This window comes from Myotis daubentonii, chromosome 13 (assembly GCF_963259705.1).
Source record: "Myotis daubentonii chromosome 13, mMyoDau2.1, whole genome shotgun sequence".
Lineage (NCBI taxonomy): Eukaryota > Metazoa > Chordata > Mammalia > Chiroptera > Vespertilionidae > Myotis > Myotis daubentonii.
The window spans coordinates 34,897,793-34,915,540 of NC_081852.1; the positions used below are offsets into that span (position 1 = coordinate 34,897,793).

General features: G+C 36.4%; 1 protein-coding gene across 4 annotated transcripts in view; it reads right to left on the reverse strand.

The window, feature by feature from the left end:
* Positions 1–267: 267 nt before the first annotated feature.
* The window catches only part of PRKG1 (protein kinase cGMP-dependent 1), a 1,080,615-nt gene continuing 1,063,134 nt past the window's right edge, over positions 268–17,748 (reverse strand). For all 4 annotated transcript variants that reach the window (XM_059662699.1, XM_059662698.1, XM_059662700.1 and 1 more), the window contains 6 exons: positions 13,708–13,849; positions 12,315–12,478; positions 6,957–7,079; positions 6,807–6,869; positions 5,630–5,696; positions 268–1,611 (listed from right to left, as the gene is read on the reverse strand). In XM_059662699.1, the coding sequence (XP_059518682.1) occupies positions 1,513–1,611; positions 5,630–5,696; positions 6,807–6,869; positions 6,957–7,079; positions 12,315–12,478; positions 13,708–13,849 (658 nt within the window). In that variant the 3' untranslated portion in view covers positions 268–1,512. The remainder of the gene's footprint in view (positions 1,612–5,629; positions 5,697–6,806; positions 6,870–6,956; positions 7,080–12,314; positions 12,479–13,707; positions 13,850–17,748) is intronic.

A 17,748-nucleotide genomic window follows, 5' to 3' on the forward strand; every position in this document is an offset into this window, starting at 1 on the left:
GATCCTTTTCCCCATGTGAAAACAGCAAAATCAGTGTGATATTTTCAAATCCAACCCTTTCTAGGGAATATGATATTTCAGGGTTGTAATATTTTTGTTCTATTTAGCTCACTTTATTGTTCTCCTCTCTACTTCCTTCCTACTTTCACATGGACTCATCTCAGCTAATTCATTAAAAGGTTATCAATATATGGCCAAGTTCTTGTCTTGTTTCCCGACCTCACATAAGGAAGGTTTCTCATCTGACGAGTAGACAAATCTCAATGATTTTTGCTTTCTTCCTTTTTTTTTTTTTTTAGAGGGGGGAGAAGGGGTTCAGGCCTAAGACAAGAAGCTAGTTCAAACAGTTTTTAATCACCTTTCTCCCTCAACCCAGTCTATGTTGTATAAGTAAAATCTGACAGGAGTTTGGTTTGATAAATGTGGTGGAAATGCTTGAGTCTCTGGCTACACATGTAATGATTAGAATTTGTGTTGTCTGTTCAGACACTGACATTTACAGATGAAAGATATACATAGCACCTATATAGTTTTTTATTTTTATTTTTTTGGATGAATCTTGATCCCTCTCCATCCCGCCCCACCCTGACCCCTAGGGTTTATTTTTATAAAAGGGAATATTTTAAGCCTCAGTTTGAGGGTGTGTTAGGTAATAAATAAAAACCAATTGGCTGCTAGTCACTTATTTCCAGGACCATCTTTAAACACAATATTTTCAAAAAATATGAAATGGTTGTGAATTGCTTTTTCCCCACTCTGTCATGCCAGTTTATCAAAAACAAACGAATTCATGCATGCTTTTTTATTTCAATTCCTCTGTGAAAAACGCATATATACCTGCTATGAGAGTTCTCAGCAGAATTCATAGCAGTTGTGCTTTTAACATGTCAATTTTTGAAATCTGTCAGAAAGGAAAGGTAACATTCAGTCTTGTCATCAGCACTGCTGGGAAATGAAATCATGAACTTCTACCACTGGTTTGACATGAACTCTGTGACCAACAGATGCGTGGTCCTCGTTTGTACGGTATATACACCGGCCTGCGGTAATAGATCCTACAACCCTCACTTGAAGAAAGGGAAGAGCCCAGTTTTTGTACCATAGAAATCTATCGTACCCTATATATTACTATTTTTTTAATCTTCTTGATAATTCTAGCAAGGTACAGACTCTCTGACTAGATTGAAGTGTTTCTTACTGTCTTTCAAATTAGAATCAGAGCGAAGCAAGATCATTGCAACAATAGAAAACATCCTTTTACTGGTGAGAGGCTTTTGCTTCAGGACCACCATGTCCACTGCTATTTTTAGGTTCAAACAGAAAACATGTAAAGAGCACTACTGTCGTCTAAGCAATAAGTCCTAATGCCACTGTAGTTACTGGAGCAGCATCGATCAAAGGCATCATGGTGACCCCGAGCATAAATCTTCTCTCTTTCCCTCAGGTTTGCTGGCAGCTGTGTCTCAGAAAAAGCTGTCTTCAGCAAGGCAGAAGCAGGTAAGAGAAATGACATTAGAAGTCTATGTCCCATCCTGAGTTGTCATCGGGTGGTGGTTCGTCATTGTCCTCAGGGAAACTGTCAAAATTGCTTGTGTCTGTGGGTGATGCAACCTAGAAATGAGAGAATGAACAGTAACAGGGTGTCTGAATTTTTAGCAAATCCCATGATTGATGTTAAAATAGCATTTTTTATTCATTCCCTAATCAAATGGCTGTGTTGTTGTTGTTTTTGTTTGTTTTGTTGTTTTTTTTGAGTGTCTACTGGATAGCAGGTTTTGTGCTTGGTGTAATGGGAGTCACAGTGGTGAGTACAAATAAATATGGTTCTTGCCCTCATGGAGTTTTTACTCTAGTAAGAAATATACTGCTATTGTGTGATTGATTATCTATAGATTTTTGTGATTATTTGTTGTACATTTTGGTCAGTGCTATGAAAGAGAAAAGGTGCCATGAGAGTATAAGTGTCATCATGGAAAGCCTCTTTGAAAAAGTATTCTTTTAAACCTACAAATCAATGAGTTTGATAAAGAGGGAATAGCACATGCAAATGTCCTGAGGTGAGAGAGTGCTCCATGCTGAAGTAACCAAGAGAGGCCAACTTGGCTGCTAAGAGAGAAGGGGAATGTGGTGAGAAATAGGTAAATGGGGAGGAGTTAGGTTATATAGAGCCTTGAAGGCCATCTTTAGGATTTTGTATATTTATTCCATGTAGAATAATGAGCCATTTCTAAACTCAAGCAAAACTCTTGCAAATTTACTGGGCACAGTTCAATCTGTAGAGCATTGGTAAAAGTAGTGAAGAAGCACACTTGTTTTCCCTCATATTCTAATATTTAAAACCATTTACAGATACAAATGTACCCATTTAATATTACCACTACATAAATGGAGACCCCTGATAAATTTAGTTTGGGATAGTGTAGGCTTAATATTTATTCCTTCAAGTTTCTCATTCTACTCTCGTTCTAAAAACAAAACTTCATGAATGCAATTAGCATTTGTAATGTGAGACATGGTAATGCCATTTTCCCTTTGTTTGTAAATAAACATAAACATGAACATAGAAATAAATCTTTAGAAGTAGGGTTATGTTTCTGTCTAAAGAGCAGTCTTGAGTTAGTCCAAAATGAAGGGCATCCATATGAAGGGCTCAGGACCACAAAGCAGCCCTCTCCCCTTAGTTAAGATGCAGCATTGCATGAAAAATATAATGTGATCAATTAAAACCTATTTCAACTTAATATAAACCCCTTAGTCTCCTTAGTGGACTGGCTATTTAACAAAAGAGAGTTTAAGAAGAGAATTCTTTTTTCTCCCCTACAGTCTGATCAAAGAGCAAAAGAACACAGTTGTGTCTGATAGTGCCTCAAAGTAATCTGGGGGCAGAATTTCATCTTTTTATGGCTGGGCACTATTCCATTGTATATATGGAAGCATCTTCTTTATCCAATCATCCATCGGAGGACACATAGATTGTTTCCTTTTGTGACTATTGTGAATAATGCTGCAATAAATACAGGAGTACAAATTAAGTGTTTTCAAAATTTGGGGGGTAGATATCCAGAAGAGGGATTGCTAGGTATTATAATTGGTCTATTCGTAATTTTTTTTAGGAACATCGATACTGTTTTTCCATAGAGGCTACACCAATCTACATTCCCACCAGCAATGCACCAGGGTTCTCTTTTCTCCACATCCTCTCCAACACTTGTTTTTTCTTGTCTTGTTGATAACAACCATTCAAACAGGTGTGAGGTGGTATCTCATTGTGGTCTTGATTTGATTTCCCTCATAGCTAGTGAAGTTGAGCATCTCTTGATGTACCTGTTGGCCATCTGGATGTCTTCCTGGGAAAGTGTCTGTTCAGGTCCTTTGCCTATTTTTTAATTGGTTAGGGTTGTTGTTGTTGAGTTGAATGAGTTCTTTTTTTTTGGATATATGAACCTTATCAAAGGTAACATTTGCAAATGTTACCCCCATTTAATTGGTTGCCTTTTTTGTTGATGGTTCCTTTTGCTGTGCAGAAATTTTTAATTTGATGTAGTCCCATCCATTAATTTTCACATTTACTTCCCTTGATTTTGGGGTCAAGTTCACAAAAACCCCTTTGAAATCCAGACCCATAGTTTAGATTCAACATTTTCTTCTATGTATTTTATTGTTTTAGGTCTTATACTCTAATCGTTAACCCATTTTGAACGATGACCTTTTGTATATGGTGTCAGATAGCAGTCTAGTTTCAGTCTTTTGCATGTGGCTTTCCAATTTTCCAAACAGTGTTTATTGAAGAGGCTTTCTTTATTGTGTTTTGGACACTTTATGAGAAATTAGTTGCCCATATATGTGTGGCTTTACTTCTGGGCTCTCAATTCTCTTCCATTTTTGTGTGTCTACTTTTCTGCCAACACCATATTGTTTTGAATATTGTGGCTTTGTAATACAGTTTGAAGACAGGAACAAGGGAGGAGGAACTATGTGGGGGCATAAATGAAACATTTTGGCCAGGAATCCATAGCAGTTGAAAATTGTTGCTGGTCTGCTGACCATACCCTACCAGAAACCAGAGGGTAAAGAAATGCTTTGATGTGGCTCTTATGGGTACCAGTGGTTCTCAACTTTCTGGCCCTTTAAATATAGTTCCCCATGTTGTGACCCAACCATAAAATTATTTTCGTTGCTACTTCATAACTGTAATGTTGCTACTGTTATGAATCGTAATGTAAATATCTGATATGCAGGGTGGTCTCAGGCGACCCCTGTGAAAGGCTCGTTCGACCGCCAAAGGGGTCGTGACCCACAGGTTGAGAACCGCTGGTAGACTATTGGAGACAAAGCAAGGTAGAGAGTAAACAGGATTCATAAGTAAAAAATAAAACACACATTATCCTAACTCACCCAAGTATACTCACATAATATACTGTATACTGAACACACGTGAAGAAATTTAAAGTATACATATTTCTAGTAATAATTCATGAATATGACAAATTCATTAAAGTTGTTGAATAATGTATCCTTATTCTTGGGTAATGATGTATAGAGTTTGTAATGGAAAAAAAAAACCACACCTGGTTGCTGGAGATTCAGTATACTCTTCTGTCTATGCCAGTATATATTTAACACTTACCATACTAAAAGTCAGCTTTTATTCACAAATGAAATAAACTTAAATGAGAATGAATAGTCAAAAAAGGTAATGTTAAAATACATATATAATAACCATCTCCCAGCTTATCTGTTTTTAAGCTTGGGTTTTGGATGTAATTATTTTAATGTGGTACTTCTGTTATCTTTACAGTTTTATCTTATAATCAGACTAGGGGCCCGGTGCACGAAATTCGTGCACTGGGTGTGTGTGGGGGGGAGTGTCCCTCAGCCCAGCCTGCCCCCTCTCACATACTGGGAGCCCTCAGGCGTTGACCCCCATCACCCTCCAATCGCAGGATCGGCCCCTTGCCCAGGCCTGACGCCTCTGGCCTAGGCGTCCGGCCCCGGCAGCGGGGACCTGCAGTGGCAGCGGGGGGCGCCGCGATTGCGCGGGCTCCGCCCCTGCCCCTGCAGGATGCCTCTGGCTGAGGTGTCCGGCCCGGGCAGCGGGGACCCACAGCTGCAGCAGCCCCGTGATCATGGGCTTCGCTTTAGGCCCAGGCAAGGGACCCCTAGCTCCTGGGACTGCCAGCTTCGACCGTGTCCAGCTCCCATCGCTGGCTCCACCCCTACTTCCTGCTATCACTGGCCAGGGTGGAAAAGGCACCTGATTCTCTGATCATGGCTGGGGGGCAGGGCAAAGGCGGCCCCAGGGCCGCCTTTGCCCTGCCCCCCAGCTCTTAGCTCCCCCCTGGGTTTCCGATCACTGTCAGTGGCAGGGGGCTTCTTCCTGCTTTCCCTTTCGCCTCCCTGCATTGTGCCTACATATGCAAATTAACCGCCATCTTGTTGACAGTTAACTGCCAATCTTAGTTGGCAGTTAATTTGCATATAGCCCTGATTAGCCAATGAAAAGGGTATCGTCGTATGCCAATTACCATTTTTCTCTTTTATTAGTGTTGATGAAATATAAAATAGATTCCTGATGACGGACAAATGCCTTCGTGTGGACAAACACAGACAAACTGGAAGGTCTACTTACACTTGGTATTATAGGAGGTGTCAAGGTGCCTTTTCTTAAGCCTTCCCAATTAAAGCCCTCAAACCATCTAGGAAAGGAAAAAAGTAAGAGTTAAAAGCATTTTACCTCAGTTAAAACCTTCTCAATGCAACATATATGATGTCCATGACTGATGGAAAGTGATTAGGGAAACATCTTCAAGGTGACAACAATGTTTTCCATTTAATTGCAGATTTTAAAAAATTAGAATATTTTGTGAAATGCATCTTTCAAGAAATTGAAACGTCAACTCTTTAAACACCAATTAAAAAGCAATTCCTTTTTATTCTAGTAATTTCAGTCATAATGTCTGCATGACCTTGTTCCTACACTATCATTATAACTTTAAAAATGTCATAACATGTTTGGCCCTGTGTCTTACTGAATATTTTATTTTAAGCAAGCAGAATCAGGCATGAACAGTCAGGACAGAACATTATCTTTACATCTTTGCCACTGATTCATTAGGGAGCCTCAGTTAATTAACCTTTCTCATCTCATTTTCCTCTTTTTTTTTCTTTTTTAACACAGTGAAGATATTTTGTGGACAGCTTTTCTGTGAAAATGTGGACCAAATAACACAAAGGGTTTTTTTGTTTGTTAGATTGGTTGTTGTTGGTGGTGTGTGTTTTTGTCTTTTTGAAAGAGTTCTCCATTAGCAAATGCTTACACCAAACTCTTAGCAGACCTTTTAGATATTCACAGATATTTCAGTATATAAGTTACTCTGGTAGGGATATGAATTTCCTGTAAGTATCACAGAAACAGATGAATAGAGAAAAAAACAACAACAGGTTTATCTGAGGTTAACTCTAGAACATCCAGCAACATGCATAAGGTCTGATATTTAAGATACTCTACTTTTTTAAAGACTATATTTGATTCTTGTTTTCCTTTGTCTTATTATCGAATTAGGAACTGGTTGGAAAAATATTATTTTTAATCAAGGAAATATGGGCATGATACGGTGGAGAACTTTTTTTTTAAGTATTTTGGTAGGAAATGGAATCCTTGAATTAAAATATACATTTCCTCTGGCTAACTATATAAGTTATACAACCACTAACTTAAACAAAACAAAACAAAACAAAACAAAAAACAGACTTGGGAAGTACTTGTCAGGTTTTTTAAACTTAAATTACAAGGAGAGAATACTTACTTGTGCTTTTGAATGTCTTTCACTCCATTTTTCAAATTCCCTAATCTTTCTGATGGATTGTCCCTAAAAAAAAAAAAAAAAAACTGTGGTAAGAAATCTATTTTTTTTACATTACCGGCCTTTCAAAAATAATGTGGTTGAAATGCTTACCTGCATAGTTTTTTAATTAAATTAGCAGCATTTTTGGCAATCTTCTTTGGAAATTCTATCATGTCAATCCCTCTCAATATGATGTTATAGGTTTTCATAGGATCTGGGCCTGAGAAAGGTGGGCTACAAGAATGGAAGACATAAAAAGAGATACTTTTATTTTCTAAATAAGAAAACATAAATTGTTATAACTTCATAAAGGACATCGATTCTTATTTTTATTTTGGGGCTTACATTAGGAAGACAATAGAAACCTTTCTCAGTAAGCCGCTTAGCAAGACCACAAATGTGTCAAGTTTGCCTGTTGTTCCTCTCATTTCTCTGTGACAGGAATAGATATGAACTAAATCTAAACCTAAAACTGGAGATAAATTAATCTTTCCGGGTCAGACTGTGAATACTTGAACAAAACCAGTAGCTAAGAAAGGAATTGGTGTGTGCAGAAGGGGGCTGTAGTTGTGAGAGGGATAGAGAATGGGTCCTGTTGGGACCTTTCTGATTATTAATGTTAAATGGAGCTAGCTACTCTGAAGAACAGAATAAGCAAGGATAGAAGGAAGGGAGCAAGGGGGGAAATTTAGCCTATTTTATTAAGATTTGTTGCCTTAGAAAATCTCTCACTGGATCATTTATTTTACTTGTTCTCAATTCTTGGTGTTCAGGAGGTTACATGGCTCATAGAAAGCTCTACCCTGTTCTCTGAAATCCTGTAGTTATTGCCATTCTCCTATTATTTGCTCTGGTACACTTTATTGGCATATCTGTGAGAGATTGCCTGCACCTTAGTTCCTCTACCATTCTGTAGTGGTTAACTGATCTATATATTAACATGCCTTGCTTTTTTAAGATCCATCTATTATTTCCAAATTTTATTCCAACCAGAAGTCATTAGATATGACAGGCCATCCTCATAGTCCAAGGTTTGTCAGCATAATACCTAGTAACTATTCACACCCAGATAAATACCCAGAAGTGAAATTGCTGTATCATAGGGTAGTTGTATTTTTTATCTTTACTGTTGAAAGTTATACAGATGTACCCTTTTTTTTCCATTGAACCCTTTTAGCCCACCCATACCTTCACCACACTGTTGTCTGTGTCCATGGTTATTTATATAACTTATTTGGTTACTTTCTTCCCACCCACCCACCCCCGCCTTCCCTCTGAGATTCATTAGTCTGTTCCATGTTTCTATGTCTCTGAATCTATTTTGTTCATCAGTTTATTTTGTTCTTTAGATTCCACATATAAGTGAGATCATGGGATACTTATCTTTCTTTGACTCACTTATTTCACTTAGCATAATACTCTCTAGGTCCCTCCATGCAGTCTCAAAGGGTAAGAGATTCTTCTTTTTTACTGCTGCATGATATCCCACAGTATAAATGTACCACAGTTTTTTTATCCATTCATCTACTGATGGGCACTTGGGCAGTTTCTAGATCTTAACTATTGTAAATTGCACTGCTATGAACATAGGGGTGCATGCATTCTTTCTGATTGATGTTTCAGGTTTTTTAGGATATAGTCCTAGAAGTGGGATCACTGGGTCAAATGGAAGTTCCACATTTAGTTTTTTTTTGAGGAAACTCCATATTGTTTTCCATAATGGCTGCAACAATCTGAATTCTCACCAGCAGTGTACTGGGGTTCCCTTTTCTCTATATCCTCACCAGCACTTGTCATTTGTTGATGGTAGCCATTCTGACAGATGTGAGGTGATTCCTCATTGTCGTTTTGATTTGCATCTCTCATATGATTAGTGACTTGGAGCATTTTTTCATATGTCTCTTGGCCTTCTGTATATCCACTTTAGAAAAGTGTCTATTTAGGTTCTTTGGTCATTTTTAAATTGGATTGTTTCCCTTTAGTTAAGTTGTATGAGTTCATTACATATTTTGGATATTAACACCTTATTAGATGTATCATTGCCAAATATGTTCTTCCATACAGTGGGCTCCCTTTTCATTTTGTTGATGGTTTCCTTTTACTGTGCAGAAGCTTTTTATTTTGATATAGTCTCATTTGTTTATTTTCTCCTTTGTTTCCCTTGCTCTAGGAGATGTATTAGCAACCATATTGCTACGAGAGCTGTCTGGGATTTTGCTGCCTGTTTTCTTCTAAGATTTTTATGGTTTCTTGACTTATATTTAAGTCCTTTAACCATTTTGAGTTTATTTTTGTGTATGGTGTAAGTTGGCAGTCTAGTTTTATTTTTTTGCACGTATCTGTCCAATTTTCCCAACACCATTTATTAAAGAGACTATCTTGACTCCATTGTATGCTCTTGCCTCCATTGTCAAATATTGAGTGTAATGGTTTGGGTTGCTTTCTGGCTTCTCTGCTACGTTCCATTGGTCTATATGCCTGTTCTTGTGCCAGTACCAGGCTTTTTTTGCTTATGGTGGCTTTGTAGTATAACTTGGTATCTGGTATTGTGATCCCTCTAACTTAGTTCTTCTGAAGATTGCTGTGGCTTTCTGGGGTCTTTCTTGGTTCCATATAAATTTTTGGAGTATTTGTTCTAGATCTCTAAAATATGCTGATGGTATTTTAATAGGGAGTGCATTGGGTAGTGTGGACATTTTAATGATGTTGATTTTACCAATCCATGAACACGATATATTCTTCCATTTGTTTATGTCTTCCTCTATCTCTTTTTTCAACATCCTGTAGTTTTCCAAGTACAGGTGTTTATCACCTTGGTTAAGTTTACTCCTAAGTATCTTAATATTTTTGTTGCAATGATAAGTGGGATTTTTTTAGTTTCTTTTTCTGAGAATTCATTATTGGTGTATAAAAATGCCATTGATTTTTGGGTGTTAATTTTGTATACTGCTACAGTGCTGAATTCATTTATTAAATCTAGTAGTTTTTTGGTGCAGTCTTTAGGGTTTTCTAAGTATAATATCAAGTCATCTGTGAATAATGAGAGTTTTACTTCCTCCTTTCCAATTGGGATGCCTTTATTTCTTCTTTTCTGATCACCGTGGCCAGGACTTCCAGTACTATGTTGAATAAGAGTGGTGAAAGCGGACATCCCTGTATTGTTCCTGGTATTAGAGGACATGGTTTTAGGTTTTTCCTATTGAATATGATATTGGCTATAGGTTTGTCACATATGGCCTTTATTATGTTGAGTATGATCTCTCTGCTCCACTTTGCTGAGAGTTTTTATCCAAAATAGGTTTTGAATTTTGTCAAATATTTTTTCTGTGTCTATTGATCTGATCATGTGATTTTTGTCTTTCAATTTATGTGATGTATCATGTTTATTGATTTGTGAATATTATAGCTTTGCACCCCTGGAATAAATCCCACTTGATCATGGTATATGATCATTTTAATATATTGCCAGAACTGATTTGATAATATTTCATTGAGGATTTTATTATCTATGTTCATTATGGATATTGCCCTGTAATTCTCTTTCTTTTTAGTGTCTTTATATGGTTTTGAAATTAGGATAATGCTAGCCTCATAAATATTTTTTATGATAATGATATAAGTATTTATGGTAATAAATTAAGTTCAGCTTTGGCCATACCACACAGATTGCTGTATTTTTTTTGATTGCTGTATTTTTATTATTGTTTTTCTACTCCATAATTCCTATGACCCTGTGGTTATTTAGAAAAGTGCTTTTTAAGTGTGTAGACTTTTTAATTTCACTGTGTGTTAGTTAATAGAGTTTTCTTCTATTCATGATATAATTGATTTTTATAGCAATTCAAAGAACACCAGAAAGTTTATTTATCCACCTATACACATGTATGTATATTAGGTTCAACCTCTCTATTGTCCAAATCTTATATTTATTTATGCATCTACTTAATTTGTCACATATTTAAAACAGTTTACCTTTCTGTCAATAGCAAAAATTAAATTATCTGTAACCTAACCTAATTTACTTTATTTAAAATCAACTTAGAAGTTTCAAGAGCAATAATTTAAAGTGCCTACAAATAAAATTAACAGCACAGCATAACTATTCCTGGAAATGATAGGAAGCACTCCATAAATCCTAATGGCTACTATGCTCTAGACCAGTGGTTCTCAACCTTCCTAATGCCGCGACCCTTTAATACCGTTCCTCATGTTGTGGTGACCCCCAATTTCATTGTTACAAATTGAACATAATTAAAGCATAGTGATTAATCACAAAAACAATATGTAATTATATATGTGTTTTCCGATGGTCTTAGGCGACCCCTGTGAAAGGGTCGCGACCCACAGGTTGAGAACCGCTGCTCTAGACACTCTTCTAAGTGCTTCATACATTCATTGAATCCTAAGAGCAATGAGTCTTAAGATCTTTAGTCTTTCTCTCATATTTACTGTAGCGACTAAGTTATCTTAACTAATTTTTTCACATCCTACTTCGTGCTCATCCATTTCTTTTCACTGTCCCTATCTTATTCTGGGCTCTCAGCTTCCTAAATCTAAATTATTGAAATGGTCTTCAAACTAGCCTCCCCATCCATCTTCCAATTTGCCCTACACATTTCTGCTAGCTGTTTTTCCTTAAATATGGCAATGTATACCACTCCTTTGTCAGAAAATACTCAATGATTTTCTCTCTGGATGGAGTTCAAGTGTAGCAATTAGGATCCTTGAAAGGTGACTAATTGATTTCCCATTATTTTTTTTAAATATAAAATAATATTTTTTATATTAAAACAGTAGCTGTTTTCTGGTCTATTTTCACCATGTTCCTGGATTTTCTCACTACTGTTTCTCTATTTGTCATGCCTCACTTCCAGGAATGCCCATTTCCATTGCTTGCTCTCTGCCTTCTGACTCTAAGGCCCAGCTGCAATCTTTTCTTCTTCGAAACCAGCCTTCTGAACTCTATAGATTATAATGATCCTATTCTCATTTTCCTGAGTGCATGGCTTGGTGGTATTCTTCTTCTCCTCAAGAAGTTTATAGTCTGTTTTATACCTGTAGTATCCATAGCACCCTTTTTAGTTGTTTACGACTATAGCATTATTACATAAAAAACCTGCAAAGCATTCAAGTTTCATTTAAATATAAAAACTGCTAACAGATTCTTTTATTTATATAAATAGTTGACCCTGGATAGTTTTTATATAACTATAACTTACCTTGCTGCATTGTTGGCTAAATGACTAGGCTCAAAGATCTTACAGAAAGGTACTAGATCATTCCATATTCTCATACATATAAAGAATTAGCAATAATGAGACTCTTTCCTCTATGAGCATAACTATTCGAAGTATAGTAAGAAGATATGGTGAAAAGCACTTTAACATGGTCAATGAGAGTGACTAAGGCAGGCATGTGTAGCTGTTTCCTGGTCTATTTTCACCAGCAGTTCTCTATCAATGACCATACCTGCCAGTCAGAAGTTCATACATTAGAATTCCCAGTGACCAGTAGTCGGCTGAAATGTCATGGCCTTTGTTCAGGATGATCTCTGGGGCTACATATTCTGGAGTCCCGCAAAAAGTCCATGTTTTCTTTCCAAATCCTATTTTCTTTGCAAAGCCAAAATCCACCTTACAGAGAGAAAAACAAGGTATCTCAAGCCCCTTTTGATTAAGTTTAAATGCAAGAAATCACTTTAATGAAGGACACTGATGACAATAATAATAAAAAATATAAACAGATATGTTATAGTCCTGTTTTCTAAAAGGAGTCATCTATCTTTCAAACAAAGCCTGCCTGATCAAACTTGGTTTCAATGGGGTAAGTTGAAATTTGAGTAGAGGATAAAATTCACATCATTAACAGTAAAGAAAATTTTTTTTCTAGAAATACTTTCCATTTTTTTCTTGTTTACGCCAATGGCTGTTGGGTATAAATAAATAATTTCTCATTTACTCAAAATTTTTAAAAACACTAGTTGGACCTACTTGACATATTTTCCAGCATATACATGATTTCTGCTGCATTTAATGAAATTGAGAATTCATTAATATTAATTAAGAAGACACTTTACTGTTGAAGAAGCTAATAACAAAGTTATGAGACCAATGACTGCTCTTGGTAAACACAGATATAAAAATAAAGATGTTTCTTTTATTTTTCTAAAAACCATTTGAAGGAAACTTAGACACAGAAAATCTATTTTTTTTAAACGATTTGTTTGAGAATACAAGTAATTAATTTCCATTTATTTGATTTCTTTGAAAATCTTATGCTGAATAAAAAGTTTCAAAGTTAAAATATTGAAACTGGTACAGACAAGAATCAAAGCCTTCAAAAGTCATGCATTTAAAAACATATAAATTAATTAGAACTTACCTTCTACACTAGGTCTTTAGAGTTCTTGACTACATTTAAAAATATTTTTATTACTACTGCTATTGTTATTAACATGGCCTGGAAATTGTCTGCAAAGCCCATTTTTTTCCATTTGCATTATTCTCAAATCTAAAATATTAAAATGATTAATAATTTTCCATAATATAAAACCCAGTTTACTTTGGATGCAGAAAGCCAGCTAGAAAAAACTTCTAGCTCTTCTAGGTCTAGGAACACGTGCCAGTGAGCATGAGTCCATCTCAGCGTGTTTTGCCAGGATGTTATTAATTCAAACCTAGCCAATTTAATTCCTCATAACTTTAAAGAATAGTTGCTTCAAAATAGTGACACTAAAATCTGCTTTTAAGAAAAGTTATGATACATAAGATGAAAAAATGAGATTTTATGTTACCAAGTGAACACAGCTTTATAAACCAGTATTTTAAAACTGCAGGGCCGAGAATGTGGGAAGTACACTGACCAGTTTGGCGTAGCCTCGGTGATCCAGGATGAGATTTTCCGGCTTGAGGTCCCTGTAGATGATTCCTTTGGAATGCAGATAGGCAAAAGCTTCTACCACACATGCTGTGTAAAATCTGGTTGTAGAATCTTCAAATGAACCTCTGAGACACAGAATAGGGGAGGAAAAGTATATAAGAAATGCATTTCTTTCATAAGGTCTTATTTCTCATTTCACTATATTCCTGTACCAAAATTTGACCCCAGAGACCAAATCCTACTGGCCAAATGGCATCTGATTGCCACGGCATTGGGTTTTCAAAGGCATTTAAAGATTAAGTCAAGGAATTCTTTGCCCTTATGAATAGGATAGTTTAATCTAACTTCCTGAAAACATTAAAGAAGAGTTCGAACACCACGTTTCGTGTACTTGGTGGCTTTCTCCCAGTGGCCCAGTAGCAGTGGTGGGCAGAAGAGAGACAAATCTTATTTTAGAGCTTTATCTATCAACAGGCGTTTTTTAAAGGAGAGTTTTAGAGTTCAGTCATATTTATTCATGCAGGGCTTCTAAATAATATAGGTATGATTCATGAGAATGTGCTTAGGAGTTAATATTTTTAAGAACCACTTTGGAAATGAGTTGTGAGGCTTCTGATGCAATGATATCACAAGCGAGTATTCTTCTGTGTTTGCAACTGATGTCAGCAAGACAAACAACACCCATTTCTACAACTGCTGCATTCTTATGAGGAAGACAACCTGGGGCTCATGCCAAAGATAATTAGAAGGAAGAAGTTAATTGGATGGGGAAGTTTATTAGTAAACTTGATTATGATAATGGGCAGGAAAGCTCTCTTTGTTTCTGCCTCTCTCATGTTTTTATTTAATGAAATAATAATAAAGGGAAAAACCTTGGCATCTAAGGTTAACTCCTAGGTTCTAGACCAGAATCTTATACTGTATTTTTTAATGGAATTCCTTAAGAAGACCCACGATGATTTTTTCCTCTTTTCCCAGCAGGAAACGCAAGTTAATCATTTCATGATAATTCCAGAACATTAGTGTGAACAGCAGCTCTTGAGGGGGCTAGGATGTAAGTTGAGGCTAGACTCGGGCAGTTTTAGGTGGTGAGCAACAAGAGGGGCCCCAGGCTGGGCTTTCACAAGCGTCACTGAGGCCAGTTGGCATTTTGACGACATTTGCTTCGTTTTAAATCCTGAGAAGTAATGTCTACCACAATAAATCAGTGAATCCAAGGCTAACGCAGCTACCATCAGGTCATTTAAAAAAAAATAAACATAGTCTTTCAGAAAGGTATTCTTTACTTCAACCCGTAATCTCCCCTGAATTGTCACTTAAATAATTGGCTCTTCCCTAAAGAAATCTTTCTTTTGAAATACAATTTGAGGCATGATGCTATCTTTTCTTAACTAGAGTCTTAACTATGATTACTAAGACTTTAGTGTTTCTCTTCAACAATATCTGAGCAACTGTGAATGATAAGGACAAGAAAAAGTTTTAAAAAATTGCATCTATATTAAGAAACAAATAACATACTTTATGCTGCGACAATCTTCTGAGGTGGAGCTATCTTTCCCAAGTTAATGCTGTATAATCCTGTGTATTGGGAAAGGGGTTAAAGTAGTGCCTTTAAGGTCCTTTCTTCTTTGTGCTTAATTATGTGGGTTTGTTTATTGAGCAGTATATTCCTTTCAACTGAAGAGATTACTTGCATTGAATAGTCAGCATCCATAATAGGTCATTACTAACCTATATATAATATATAGTAGATCATTAGCACAGAGCTTTAACTAGTTGAGTGCTGTATAAGACTTCAAGTCTCCTCAATGGAGAGCATTACAAAGCAAAAGCAAAGCCCAAGCAAAACAAAACAAGGCATACATGAACTAGAGCCTTGCCCTATTTTACATTAGTTTTAATAAGAAAACTGATTACTTTCTTGTATCAGGACTGTCTAAATATAGTTTGGGTGGGCCTTTTGAAAAGCTTAAAAATTCTTGATTACTCTTAGAAGAGATGATTTCTGGAGCTGTGACTTTGGGCAACATATCTCTGCTTTTCTTACTACTCAGTTGTTAATGGAACCAAATGGACAAATGCATTGTTAATGTTGCAAGCAGAGTATAAACCCTTAGGTGAGGGATCAATTTCTCATGAAAGCTCTACCAAAAGGTATTCATATTTATATTCTGAATAAGCTGATCATTAGCAGGAAGATGAAAAAAATCTTAAAATAACTCAAAGTCATCAGAGAAGGCTCTATGTTAGGCATATGGAACCTAAAGCAAGAATCCTGAGCTCAAATCTGGGTTTCACTTACTGTACCACTAACTGTACCTTTCAGGGTCTCAGTGTTTCCTCTGCAAAATTAGACTCATAATAGAAACTACCTCATTGGGATATCATGATCATACAAGAATCAATGCATATATTTAAAATAAGTACATACCGCTAATAATATATAATAGCCATTAAAATTGAGCACCCAAAAATCTCTTCTTTAGCCACTGTCTTAATATAGGAAAACTGACTGATACAGAACAGGTCTAAAGTCATTAGATGGGGAGTTTACAACACCAATTATCACTGTTCTTGAGTATTTGCTGCTTCTTGCTACAAGGGCTAACTCACTCCCACAAGTCAGCTTTGAAGAGTCTAACGCTAATGTCTGTTCTTTTTACTTTTTCTATGCTTCTCCCAAATGTATGAAGAAATTCCCTTTTATTGCCTGCCAGTCAAAACTCTCCCTTTTTTTCATCAGGAAGTGAAATGACCACAAATCATTTCAGCCTTCAGTTCTTGGTGGCCCTATTTATTGTTTCATGATTTCTCTTCTACTGAGTCATTTGGAATTTGGGGAGCCTGGTTTCCATCCGTTGAATAGATCTATATTGAGAATCTCCCATGTATAAATACATTTGTAACTGATTTTAAAAATCAAATGAAAACCTTGTCTCAAATATGTTTCCACGCTATATGACAAATCAACAATATATGGGGACACAAAATATGTATCAGCAACATGGTTTCATCACTAAATTTTGATGTAGGCAATTTGAGAATTTTAAAATACTCTTTTAGAAAGCAGTCACAAAGCATTATATTAGGGTGAAACAAAATGAAAAATTGCTATTGGAATTGGAAATGACAATGTAAATTTGAGCTAAAACAGAAATGACAACTTGTTTTATCAACACTTAGAAAATGGCTTAAAGAAAGAAATCACTGCCTCATAGCTTTTTTAAATGATAAATTATGCTTTGACTTGTGTCATTTTAATTAAAACAAGTAAGGAGTAGGTTCTTATGCCTTTTAGAGAATGGGTTGCTATTTTAGCTAGGTGGCAGTATATAACAATGATTTTACTGAGAGAATCAGATGCTTTTGTATACATATTGATAGAGACATATTAAAATTTAATCATAATGTGCAATCTACCTGTCATAAACTGAATCTAGAAATGGCTGAATATAACAAAGCATCTTTTGCCCAAAGGTAGATTCTCTCCTTTCACTGACTGGTAACAGCATCATTAATGAGTGTATAAATATGAAGTATCTCACAACCTGTGCAGGTTTCCTGCCAATTTAAAGTTTTGGGGGTGGGAGTAAATTCTTATAAAAATAGACTCACTTCCTTGAAGTACTTTCAATTAGTGCCATCTATTATTAGATCATTTGAGATGGAATATAAATAATCACTCTCGATAGGGCTTCCGGTCAGGAGAGGGAGTAGGGAAATGTGCTCGTCTCTTCCCATGACCACAGCAAAATTACAACTAAATTATAGAACCACCTGAAGCCAAGCCCTGTAACTAAGGGTATAAAGAGGAAGCCGTGACAAGGCCGGGAGTGGCAGGTATAAGGAAAGAGCAGGTCCCATACCCAGGTGTGACAGTGAAGAATCAAGAGGGACATCTTGGCTGTGGAGGGCCCCTCTGAGGAGGTATGGAGCCCAGCCCCATGCCCAGCTCCCCGCCCAGGACACCAGTGTCAGCAAGAGGAGTCCCCATTACATAAGGCAATGAAAACTAGTGGTGATT